The sequence below is a fragment of the Nansenia antarctica genome (genome assembly GCF_963989245.1).
Source record: "Nansenia antarctica genome assembly, chromosome: 9".
NCBI classification, from domain to species: Eukaryota; Metazoa; Chordata; class Actinopteri; order Argentiniformes; family Microstomatidae; genus Nansenia; species Nansenia antarctica.
Window position 1 is genome coordinate 45,546,448 of NC_137679.1, and position 12,814 is coordinate 45,559,261.

At 49.2% G+C, this 12,814-nt stretch overlaps 1 protein-coding gene across 1 annotated transcript; it reads left to right on the forward strand.

Annotated features, from left to right (window-relative positions):
- The first annotated feature begins 1,555 nt into the window (after positions 1-1,555).
- On the forward strand, positions 1,556-9,417 carry LOC308165004 (cell division control protein 42 homolog). Its single transcript, XM_080539104.1, has 5 exons — positions 1,556-1,680; positions 2,167-2,239; positions 4,950-5,059; positions 7,741-7,938; positions 8,879-9,417. The coding sequence occupies exons 1-5, from the start codon at positions 1,576-1,578 to the stop codon at positions 8,966-8,968; spliced, it is 576 nt and encodes a 191-aa protein (XP_080395230.1). The 5' UTR covers positions 1,556-1,575; the 3' UTR covers positions 8,969-9,417.
- The last annotated feature ends 3,397 nt before the right edge of the window (positions 9,418-12,814 follow it).

A 12,814-nucleotide genomic window follows, 5' to 3' on the forward strand; every position in this document is an offset into this window, starting at 1 on the left:
ACCTGGCCATAGCACTGAGTCGGCACTTTTAAAGGTTTGGAACGACCTCCTCCTCATCGCAGACTCCAGGAAATGTGCTGCCCTGGTCCTCCTGGACCTCAGCGCAGCTTTTGACACCATAGACCACGCCATCCTCCTCGATCGCCTCCAGCAGGAGGTTGGCATCACCGACACCGCTTTGTCATGGTTCAAGTCCTACCTCAACAATAGAACCTACGCCGTCCACATAGCAGACTGCTCCTCCAGACAAGCCAACCTCACCTGTGGGGTCCCTCAGGGCTCCATCCTCGGTCCCATCTTGTTCTCCCTCTACATGCTCCCCCTATGTCTAATCCCTCAACGCTACAATATCTCATTCCACTGCTATGTGGACGACACCCAGCTCTACCTGTCAATCAACACTGACGACCCCGCCGATCTGAAGCGCCTGATGGACTGCCTCCGCGATGTGAAGGAGTGGATGGCCCAGAGCTTCCTACAGCTGAATGAGAGCAAGGGGGAAATCCTCCTCATCGGCAACACCACCGCCATCACTCAGCTCAGCACCAACATGGGAAGCCTGTCCACCCTTGTCAGACCACATGTCAAGAACCTCGGTGTCATCTTTGACTCCGAGCTTAACCTTGACCGACAAGTGAGCTCCGTCGTGAAGGCATGCCTATACCAACTACGCATCATAGCCAAGATCAAGTCCTTCCTCACCCCCAGCGACCTGAGGAGGGTCGTCCTCATGCTAATATCATCTAGGCTTGACTACTGCAACTCACTATATGCGGGACTTCCTGATAAGACCATCTACCGCCTGCAGCTAGTCCAAAATGCCGCTGCCAGGCTGGTGTCAGGCACCAAAATGAGGGACCACATCTCCCCTGCCCTCATCACCCTTCACTGGCTCCCAGTGAAGAAGAGAGTGAAGTTCAAAATCTGCACCTTTGTTTTTAAAGCTCTCAACAGTCTCGCCCCACCTTACATCAAGGACCTCCTGGACCAGTCTACCTCCTCAAGGCCCAGACCCAGGCTCAGGTCCGACGCCCAACTCAGCCTGAGGGTCCCACGTACCAACCTCAAGAGGAAGGGTGACCGTGCCTTTGCAGTGATAGCACCGACCCTGTGGAACGCGCTCCCTTCTGCCATCAAGTTTGCCCCCACTCTGGACTCCTTTAGAGCCAAGTTAAAAACCCACCTCTTCCAAAATGACATTCCCTAAATCTACTCCCTATTTGTTGTGAATTGTATGCCTGAGTTTTACGTTTAAGTCGTCTGTGTCTGATTGCTCTCTGTGTTCCTTGTCTTTGTCTTTATCTGTTCCTTTACCCGGGCTGCGCCCCGGGCCGATGTAAAAGTTGGATGGGGGGCGCATTATAAATGAAATTAACATAACATAACATAACATTCAAATAGGTCTAAAAAAAGGTCTTAAATTTGACTTGTTGAAACTTGTAGGAACCCTGGTTTGGCAGCCGTCAGCGATTGTGTCCGCAGATCTTGTGTCTCTTCCCTCCCTCCCTCCTTCTTCTTCTTAACGTCTTCTTCTCTTCCGGCTGTTGCTAGGAGATAATAAGCCGAACAGAGAAGATGCAGACCATTAAATGCGTGGTGGTCGGCGACGGAGCCGTAGGAAAGACCTGCCTCCTCATCTCGTACACGACCAACAAGTTCCCCTCTGAATATGTCCCCACGGTACGTATGGAGCACAGCTCTATCTGGTGGTCAGTTGTTGATATTCCCATGGAATAATCCCTCTGACAGTCTGAACTTGAAGTCAATGACTGTTAGAGGTCAGAGTTCATATGTAACCAACTGTTAGAGGTCAGAGTTCATATGTAACCAACTGTTAGAGGTCAGAGTTCATATGTAACCAACTGTTAGAGGTCAGAGTTCATATGTAACCAACTGTTAGAGGTCAGAGTTCATATGTAACCAACTGTTAGAGGTCAGAGTTCATATGTAACCAACTGTTAGAGGTCAGAGGTCATATGTAACCAACTGTTAGAGGTCAGAGTTCATATGTAACCAACTGTTAGAGGTCAGAGGTCATATGTAACCAACTGTTAGAGGTCAGAGGTCATATGTAACCAACTGTTAGAGGTTCCTTACAATCCCGACATTGTACCACTGCAGTCGTTGGACAGCTATGCTAATGTTGTTTTCATTTGGTCACCGTAGGTGTTTGATAACTATGCAGTCACTGTTATGATCGGAGGTGAACCGTACACCCTGGGGCTGTTCGACACCGCAGGTAAGAGTCACAGGGGGTCACAGGTGAGAGGGTTAGAGGTAAGAGTCACAGGGGGTCACAGGTGAGAGGGTTAGAGGTAAGAGTCACAGGGGGTCACAGGAGAGAGGGTTAGAGGTAAGGGTCACAGGTAAGAGGTAAGAGTCACAGGGGGTCACAGGTGAGAGAGGGTCACAGGTGAGAGAGGGTTACAGGTGAGAGAGGGTTACAGGTGAGAGGGGGTTACAGGTGAGAATGTTACACAGGTGAGAATGTCACACAGGTGAGAGTGGGTTACAGGTGAGAATGTCACACAGGTGAGAATGTTACACAGGTGAGAATGTCACACAGGTGAGAGTGGGTCACACAGGTGAGAATGTCACAGGTGAGAGGGGGTTACAGGTGAGAATGTCACAGGTGAGAGGGGGTTACAGGTGAGAATGTCACACAGGTGAGAGTGGGTCACACAGGTGAGAATGTCACAGGTGAGAGGGGGTTACACAGGTGAGAATGTCACAGGTGAGAGTGGGTTACAGGTGAGAATGTCACACAGGTGAGAGTGGGTTACAGGTGAGAATGTTACACAGGTTCTTCTTTTTGTGTCCACAAGAGAGTCAGTTACAAGGCTTGGCTAGATGTGGTTCAACCACAGCTGAACACATTGCTGTCCCTTCTCATTGAACTCTGCCAAGTCCGTTGATGTGCAGGGCTGTTCCAGCAGGGGGCATATCAGGAGGTGCTGCATGGTCTGTGGTTCAGTGCCACAGTCACACACAACGTCCCCGTCATTTAGGTATCCCCATTTGGCGAGAGTGGCTTTTGTAAGTCCAACACCAGATCTTATCCTGTTTAGGCATTTCCACACTGCGTAGTTGGTGTCTGCTCCAGGGGGCAGTGCCTCGCTCGCCTTCAGCTCCATTGTTGTTGCTGGTGGGAGTTTGTCCAGCCTTTCTTCCCACCGAGTGACTCTTTCACTGCTTGTGCTCGGTGTTCCGAGGGGCGGGACGCTCTTCAGGAAACTTTTCCTTGATTTAAGGCGGCTTTTGGCTGGCACATGGCCAAAGAGAGGATGTCTTTGGTCAGTAAACTGTTGTTGGCGCTCTTTTTTGCTTGCTGCATTTCGTCGTATCTCTGGTGGGGCTATGCCTGCCAGGATGTACAGACGGTCTGTTGGTGTTGGTTTCAGACAGCCTGTGATAAGGCGGCAGCTAGCATTGAGGGCGGGATCCAGCTTCTTGGCATGGGCAGCTCGCTCCCATACTGGGCAGGCATACTCGGCAACTGAGTAGCAGAGAGCTAGTGCGGTTGACTTCAGGGTCTGTGGGTTAGCACCCCAGGTTGTGCCAGTGAGCTTGCGGATGATGTTGTTCCTCGCACTCACTTTACACTTGGTCTTCTCAGTGTGGGTCTTAAAAGAGAGGCATCTGTCCAGGGTTACCCCTAGGTAGACGGGGTGCTCACAGTGTTCAAGGGAGGTTCCTGACCAGCTGACCTTCAGTTGGCGCTTGGCTTCACGGTTTCTCAGGTGGAAGGCACACACCTGTGTCTTAGATGGGTTTGCACGTAGGTGGTTCTCTTCATAGTACGGTGTTAGCTCTGCCAGAGCGTTGGAGAGTCTGTCTTCCACAACTGTGAAATCAGTGGCTTGTGCACCTATGCCAAGATCGTCTGCATAGATGAAGCGGCGGGTGTCTGCGCTTTTTGGTTGGTCGTTGGTGTAGATATTAAAGAGAAGTGGTGCAAGCACACTTCCTTGTGGAAGGCCATTCTTGAGTTTTCGCCACCTGCTTTTCTTTCCTCCTAGCTCAACGAAGAAGTGCCTATTTTCAAGCATGCTTTCAATCAGTTCTGTCAGACGGGTGTCTCTGGTGGTCTCCAGGATCTTGCTGAGGAGACGTCTGTGATTGACTGTGTCATAGGCAGCTGAGAGGTTGACTAACACCACACCAGTTACCATCCCTTCCTCATATCCGTCTTCGATGTACTGGGTGAGGTTGAGTACTTGGCTAGTTGTTGACTTGCCAGGGCGGAAACCTGCTTGTTCAGGGATGAGGTGTTCGTCAACAAAGGTACAGATTCTGTTGAGGATCAGACGTTCAAAGAGCTTGTAGGTGTGACTTAAAAGTGAGATTGGTCTGAAGTTCTTAGGAGCGGATGGATCTTTCCCCGGTTTCAACAGTGCTATAATGTGGGCTTTCTTCCAGATGTTAGGGAGCTTGTGTGTTGTTAAGCACTCATTGTAGAGCTGTAGAAGCCACGTCTTTGCCTTGTGACTGAAGTGCTTGATCTGTTCGGTTGCGATGTTATCCAGTCCAATTGCCTTTCCTGGTTTGAGGATAGATACACAGGTGAGAATGTCACACAGGTGAGAATGTTACACAGGTGAGAATGTCACACAGGTGAGAATGTCACACAGGTGAGAGTGGGTTACAGGTGAGAATGTTACACAGGTGAGAGGGGGTCACACAGGTGGGAATGTTACACAGGTGAGAGGGGGTCACACAGGTGAGAATGTCACACAGGTGAGAGGGTCCCAGGTAAGAGGGGGTTGCTCTAAAGGACATGATCGTCACGCCAAACTTAAACGTTGCACTTGTGATCGTGTCTTATTTGAATTTAAAATCAGCTTTCAAGAATTGATTAAGATAAACGTTGATATACTCTGGATCTGTCTTTAGACGTGTTCTAACCCTGACCCCCACCCTGACCCTGACCCCCACCCTGACCCCCCCAGGTCAGGAGGACTACGACCGCCTGCGCCCGCTGAGCTACCCCCAGACCGACGTGTTCCTGGTCTGCTTCTCCAGCGTCTCGCCCTCCTCCTTTGAGAACGTCAAAGAGAAGGTGAGCACCACCCCCAACCACAACACAACCACAACCACCACCCCCAACCACAACCACCACCATAACCACAACACAACCACAACCACAACACAACCACCACCCCCAACCACAACACAACCACCACCCCCAACCACCACCACCATAACCACAACCCCAACCATAACCACAACCATAACCACAACCACCACAACCACAACCCAACCATAACCATAACCCAACCATAACCACAACTCAACCAAACCATAACCCCTAACCACAACTCAACCACAACCATAACCACAACCCCCAACCACAACCCCAACCCCAACCATAACCACCACCATAACCACAACCACAACAATAACCATAACCCCTAACCCTTAACCCCAACCATAACCCAACCATAACCCAGTGTTTCCCCTACCATTGCCTTGGGGGGGCGGGCCGCCCCCCCCAACGGAACCCCCCGCCTCCCCAAGAAAGAGGAATTATTACGGACGTAGACACCAAACATCTGACAAGCAGGCTAAAATATCCGCTTTTTTTAAATGCACCCAACCCGAATCTGGCGAGTGGCAAGCCCATGGGCTCGTTGGTAACATTAGTCCGCCAGTAGTCTCGCATAGCCAGACCTATCTCCACACTTCGCTTCGCGCTGGACACACTCGCGTACAAGATTGTGCGCGCGACGCGAGAGAGTTTTTGCAGGGTGAGATGTCTGCAGAAAGTAAGCAAGTTGAAACGTTAGCAAATATAATTGCTGAGTGTTCTAACAGAGCAAGTTGGTTCAAATTGGTCGTTATTATTGTGACTAGAAAGTGTAAAATAGTGTCAAAGAACTAGCAAGCTAACTAGCTAGCTCAGAGGTGATTAGATGAGCTAGTCTGCTGCACACATGCCAGCTAAAGAGCTAACTGGATGCACTTTATTATTTTACTTAAAGTAGATATACTATCTCTTATTCTGCTAGAATTTGGCTTTATGGTAATACCATAATGGCATATTTACAGTACATGGACAGTGGATTGAAGCATTGGAAATGTCTGTTTTTATAGTTGGACATATGCTTTTTTTTCAGGTGAGAGAGTAAAGTCAAAATGACATTATCTGACTGCATTGCCCACAGCAATCCAATATTCAATTATAATTATGTTATATGATATGGATCAATTTATACCTCTTATTAGATTATAAATACTCTGGTTGTTATGTTTGCCTTTTGGTTGACTGCAAAAGAGGGAGAGAGGAGGATAGAGAGGGAGAGAAGGAGAGAGAGCAGGATGGTGTCGGCACACGAGAGAGAGAGAGAGAGAGAGAGAGAGAGAGAGAGAGAGAGAGAGAGAGAGAGAGAGAGAGAGAGAGAGAGAGAGAGAGAGCAGGATGGTGCACCAGAGAGAGAGAGCAAGAACCAGGTGAGAAAGTGGCCAGGTAGTCAAGACCACATAAGTAAGTAGCCTTGAGAACCGATGGTTCTGGAGCCTAATGGCCCATAGGGCAGGAGCCTATCTCCTGTTTCCGTAGCGTGAGGCGGCTTAATGTACAAGTTAGTACACCCCCTGGACATGACGCTGGTATGTCGCAGGGTCTTACCCCCTGGGGGGGGAGGGTCCATGCCACGGTCCATGCCACCCCCCCAAGGCAGCAAACCTAGGGGAAACACTGTAACCACAACCCCAACCACAACCACAACTACAACCACAACTACAACCATAACCACAACCATAACCCCTAACCACAACTCAACCACAACCCAACCATAACCCCTAACCACAACCACAACCCCTAACCACAACCCAACCATAAGTAAGTAAAAGAAAGTAAGTAAACTGTTTTTATAGAGCACCTTTCCCAGACCAAGGGTCACAAAGTGCTTTACATAGCAAGGAGGAAACACAAATAAAACATAATACAAGAGCGAGAGCCACAGCCGGTTAAAACAGGCAAACAAGTGAAAATAAAAACAAGTAACAGACAACAGGTGTCCAACAGCATCATCAGGACACAGAGAGACAGGCCCTAGGGCAGGGGTGGGCAATCATTTTTTTCCAAATGAGCAACTAAACATATTTGTGAGAATAAATGGGCTTCAAAATAAAAGCAATGCGGTTTTAGTCCACCCATAAGATAATTAGAAAATTATTATAGAAAACTTTTTTTATTTTTTTATTATCATGCGATCTTTCGCGGGCCGGCCAGAATCAGAATCGCAATGCCCAGGTCTGCCCTAGGGGCTATCCAAAAGCCTGTCTATATAACTACAACCCCTAACCACAACTCCTAACCACAACCCAACCCCTAGCTCAACCCCTAACCATAAACCCTAACCATAACCCCCGACCCTAACCCAACTCTAACCATAACCTCTGACCCTAACCATAACCCCCACCGTACACGGGAGAGATAGCAGAGGATGTCTTCTGCTGTGAAGCAGGCACAGTGTATTAAACAGCACGTTGCTGTGAAGCAGACACAGTGTATTAAACAGCATGTTGATGTGAAGCAGACACAGTGTATTAAACAGCATGTTGAAGATCACAACGTCCTTTGGAAAATGTAGGAAAACAAAGCAATGCATGTAAATACATCAACCTGGCAACAGTTAGTCTACGGTTCAACCACCCATCACTCTACTAGTTACTACTTCCACTACCCAGTTCTAGTTCCACTAGCCTAGCGTAACAACAACCCCTCTCTCTCCTCAGTGGGTACCAGAGATCACCCACCACTGTCCCAAGACGCCCTTCCTGCTGGTGGGCACCCAGATCGACCTGCGTGACGACCCCTCCACCGTGGAGAAGCTGGCCAAGAACAAGCAGAAGCCCATCACCCCCGAGACCGCCGAGAAGCTCGCCCGCGACCTGAAGGCCGTCAAATACGTGGAATGCTCAGCCCTGACACAGGTGAGATATTCAGTCTAGACACAGGTGAGATATTCAGTCTAGACACAGGTGAGATATTCAGTCTAGACACAGGTGAGATATTCAGTCTAGACACAGGTGAGATATTCAGTCTAGACACAGGTGAGATATTCAGACTAGACACAGGTGAGATATTCAGTCTAGACACAGGTGAGATATTCAGTCTAGACACAGGTGAGATATTCAGTCTAGACACAGGTGAGATATTCAGTCTAGACACAGGTGAGATATTCAGTCTAGACACAGGTGAGATACTCAGTCTAGACACAGGTGAGATATTCAGTCTAGACACAGGTGAGATATTCAGTCTAGACACAGGTGAGATATTCAGTCTAGACACAGGTGAGATATTCAGTCTAGACACAGGTGAGATATTCAGTCTAGACACAGGTGAGATATTCAGTCTAGACACAGGTGAGATATTCAGTCTAGACACAGGTGAGATATTCAGTCTAGACACAGGTGAGATATTCAGTCTAGACACAGGTGAGATATTCAGCCCTACAGGTGAGTGTTGTGTGTGTGTGTGTGTGTCACACAGACACCTGACTGTCTTTATGCTTCTCTAACGTCCCCTAAGCTGATTACTACTCTCTCCCTCCCCTCCCCCCTCTCTTCCCCCCCTCCCTCTCTCTCCCCCCCCTCCCTCTCTCTCTCCCCCCCCCTCCCTCTCTCTCTCCCCCCCCCTCCCTCTCTCTCCCCCCCCTCCCTCTCTCTCCCCCCTTCCCTCCCTCTCTCTCTCCCCCCCTCCCTCTCTCTCCCTCCCTCTCTCTCCCCCCCCCTCCCTCTCTCTCCCCCCCCCCCCCTCTCTCTCCCCTCCTCCCTCTCTCCCTCTCTCCCCCCCCTCCCTCTCCCCCCCCTCCCTCTCTCCCCCCCCTCCCTCTCTCCCTCTCTCTCCCCTCCTCTCCCTCCCTCCCTACAGCGAGGTCTGAAGAACGTGTTTGATGAAGCGATCCTAGCAGCTCTGGAGCCTCCGGAGACCCAGAGAAAGAGGAAATGCTGCCTCTTCTGATGGCCCCCCCCCCTCCCGTCTGCTGCCCCCCCCCACACCGACTGTCTGCTGCTTCTTACATGTAAAGAAATATCTATCTGTCCTGTAATTAACCAACGTGTGCCCCAGCTAAACGTCCCTCATTTCCAACGTGTGTTTTTTTGTTTTCTTAATCATCGTCGACCATAACTGCCTTGGCTTGTAAGGCAAGGATGCCAATCGGTATTATTGTTTTTCCATGGAAGAGACACAAGTTTACATTTTACTGTTGTTGTTGTTGTTGTTGAGTTTGTTTTATACGTTAAATTATATGATCTTAGTTATTTAAGTGGCTCGGTTTTGATTATTAAAGCGTTTTGTGTTTCGTTTACGAGACGACAGTATTATGACAAACCACTCACTGACTTAAAGGTTTTCTATCATATCATTGTGTTTTTTCTACTACTACTACTACTATATTATCAACGTTATGAAGCATTATTATTTAAAGGTTAAATTGTCCATGTTGTCTCCAGGCAGTTGAGAACTTGAGTGAAAACCTGTTCTGTTGTTTGAATAAAGGAAAGGTTCAATTGTCTCTCGCAGCTCGAGTGCTTTTGTTTTACATTAGGAAAACCCTTCTAACCCTAACCCCCCCAGCCCCCCAAACCCTTCTAACCCTAACCCCCCCAGCCCCCCAAAACCCTTCTAACCCTAACCCCCCCAGCCCCCCAAACCCTTCTAACCCTAACCCCCCCAGCCCCCCAAACCCTCATAACCCTAACCCCCCCAGCCCCCCAAACCCTCATAACCCTAACCCCCCCAGCCCCCCAAACCCTTCTAACCCTAACCCCCCCAGCCCCCCAAACCCTTCTAACCCTAACCCCCCCAGCCCCCCAAACCCTTCTAACCCTAACCCCCCCAGCCCCCCAAACCCTCATAACCCTAACCCCCCCAGCCCCCCAAACCCTCATAACCCTAACCCCCCCAGCCCCCCAAACCCTTCTAACCCTAACCCCCCCAGCCCCCCAAACCCTTCTAACCCTAACCCCCCCAAACCCCCAAACCCTCATAACCCTAACCCCCCCAGCCCCCCAAACCCTCATAACCCTAACCCCCCCAGCCCCCCAAACCCTCATAACCCTAACCCCCCCAGCCCCCCAAACCCTCATAACCCTAACCCCCCCAGCCCCCCAAACCCTTCTAACCCTAACCCCCCCAGCCCCCCAAACCCTCATAACCCTAACCCCCCCAGCCCCCCAAACCCTCATAACCCTAACCCCCCAAACCCTTCTAACCCTAACCCCCCCAGCCCCCCAAACCCTCATAACCCTAACCCCCCCAAACCCTTCTAACCCTAACCCCCCCAGCCCCCCAAACCCTCATAACCCTAACCCCCCCAGCCCCCCAAACCCTCATAACCCTAACCCCCCCAGCCCCCCAAACCCTTCTAACCCTAACCCCCCCAGCCCCCCAAACCCTCATAACCCTAACCCCCCCAGCCCCCCAAACCCTTCTAACCCTAACCCCCCCAGCCCCCCAAACCCTTCTAACCCTAACCCCCCCAGCCCCCCAAACCCTCATAACCCTAACCCCCCCAGACCCTCATAACCCTAACCCCCCCAGCCCCCCAAACCCTCCTAACCCTAACCCCCCCAGCCCCCCAAACCCTCATAACCCTAACCCCCCCAGCCCCCCAAACCCTTCTAACCCTAACCCCCCCAGCCCCCCAAACCCTTCTAACCCTAACCCCCCCAGCCCCCCAAACCCTCATAACCCTAACCCCCCCAGCCCCCCAAACCCTCATAACCCTAACCCCCCCAGCCCCCCAAACCCTTCTAACCCTAACCCCCCCAGCCCCCCAAACCCTCATAACCCTAATTCAATGACTTACAATGGCGGGAGTTGGCACATTATTGATTTCTGATTTACCACAGCAAGTAATAGAGATGTTTTTTTAAAGACGACAAGAATATTTAGTCTAGAAGCTTTTCACCGTCAGATATCAGCGAGTTGTTTGTTGTTTGTTGTGAGATTTCTGCTTGTAGTGACTTTTGCTGTGATATGATTGGACAATATTATATTTCGGGGCGTGGCTTAGCGGTAGGTCCATTGTGTCCTGTGACTATTGTGTACACAAGAGTAAACTTTGACTTAGGTTCCTCCACATTGACACTGCAGCATACAAACACAATAATAACAAATAACACAAGTTAAAAAAGTAACCCTACATTGATGAGGTAATAAAGTGGTGGATTTGACAGTGGCTTCAATGGTGCAAAAATGCTCAAAAAGTAAGATGATATGAAATGCAATATAATACAATACAGTACGGTAGTAAATTAGTCCAATGGTGTACAAGTAATCCAGTAGAGTGCAGTAGTTATAATACTGTCATACGTTACGTTCATTCTTGTAGTGTGCGTGGGGTTGGTTTCTCCAGCAGTCTGACTGCCTGAGGAAAACAGCTGTTTGACGTCCTCTGGGTTGGAGCCCCGAGGCTTCCGTACTGTTTCCCTGACGGCAATAGCTCGAACAGTTCATGAAATGTACCATGACGAATTTAAATGTAGAATTTGTATTGTGCGCATATTTTGTGTTTGCAGAAAGGATTAAATAATGCGTTTGATGAGGCCTTACTGGATCAATGGTTTTTATGGTATATCATGGTGAAGTTCCTCACCCAACCGCCAGGGGGAGGTAGACGGCCTTTCAACAACACTACTTGGAGAAAAGCGAACTTTTCTTTGCACAAGAGTCCTTAATAACAGCTCTTAGTGGGATCCTAACCCGAGGTCTGCCAGCGACATTTGAGTAAATCTTACATTCAGGTCGATGGGAAATGTGTGCAATGATTAGACTTAGGCCTGTCTTGTCCTGTAAACAGCTGTTAAGGCAGTGCCTATTCATCAGAGCATTTCAGGATGTTTCTCTATATAACGACGTCGATCATTAATCGGCAACGACACTATATAATAGTTTGCCTGACTGACCATCGCATTTGAGATCCTAATATCTAAAAAGCAATACGGTTTTCTTATTTTATCGGATTAAAGCAGCAAAGACAACGAATTTCCATTGACCGCCAGTCAAACTTCTATCACCCAAAAAGGGGGCGTGGTCCTTCTGATGATAGAGAGATGACGTATGACTGCTTTGATGAATCGCTCTGGTTGTTTGTGTCATGTGTATAAGCACGTGACAGTATTGTTGTTTTCATCCAATATGAACCTAATGTAAATGTTACGACACACATTCTCTCACAATAAACCATTATTAATGATGAACTCTTCTTAATGTGTGTCTACCTGGTAATAATAGTGTGTTTTGTCTTACTGAAGTTGTTTGAAGTCAGGTGTGGTAGAACAGTCAACTCTGACGTCACTGTTCCCTCGGACACATTAGGTTATATTACACCTGCGTTCGTAAACTCGCTCTGGAATCTGATCCAACACTCATGGAATGGCCTCTTGTCCAATCAAATGACTTGGTCCCTTTATGACGTTGAACCCAGTGTGCGCTCCGGCGCTCTCAGAGCGAATTTACGAACGCAGCCTAGTAGGTGTTATATTAGCGACTAGCGCAGTGTAGGGGGGCTGTTTTCATTGGCCATCTAAACCCCAGTCCTAACCTGCAGTGTAGTATTGGGGAAAAGACGAGGAAAGAACAGAAAAGACGGGTTGGTTTTCTAAGAAGGATGAGAAATAACAGCATGGTTCAGGACCATGTCCGCACGGACAAACAGACTGAAGCTCAGCTTCTACCCCAGGGCCATTCAGGCCCTGAACACAGCAAAGACCTAGATTCTAGGCCCTGGACAATCTAGACAATTTGATGGCAGCTACTAGACTGTAATCATAAGTGCAATATTGTAATATAACTGTGAAC

What these genes read in the sequence shown, in the direction of transcription:
- LOC308165004 (XM_080539104.1), top strand. Translation starts at nt 1,576, where the DNA reads ATGCAGACCATTAAATGCGTGGTGGTCGGCGACGGAGCCGTAGGAAAG. An exon ending in CCTCTGAATATGTCCCCACG is followed by an intron (nt 1,681 to 2,166) that starts GTACGTATGGAG and finishes TGGTCACCGTAG; the next exon opens with GTGTTTGATAACTATGCAGT. An exon ending in GGGGCTGTTCGACACCGCAG is followed by an intron (nt 2,240 to 4,949) that starts GTAAGAGTCACA and finishes TGACCCCCCCAG; the next exon opens with GTCAGGAGGACTACGACCGC.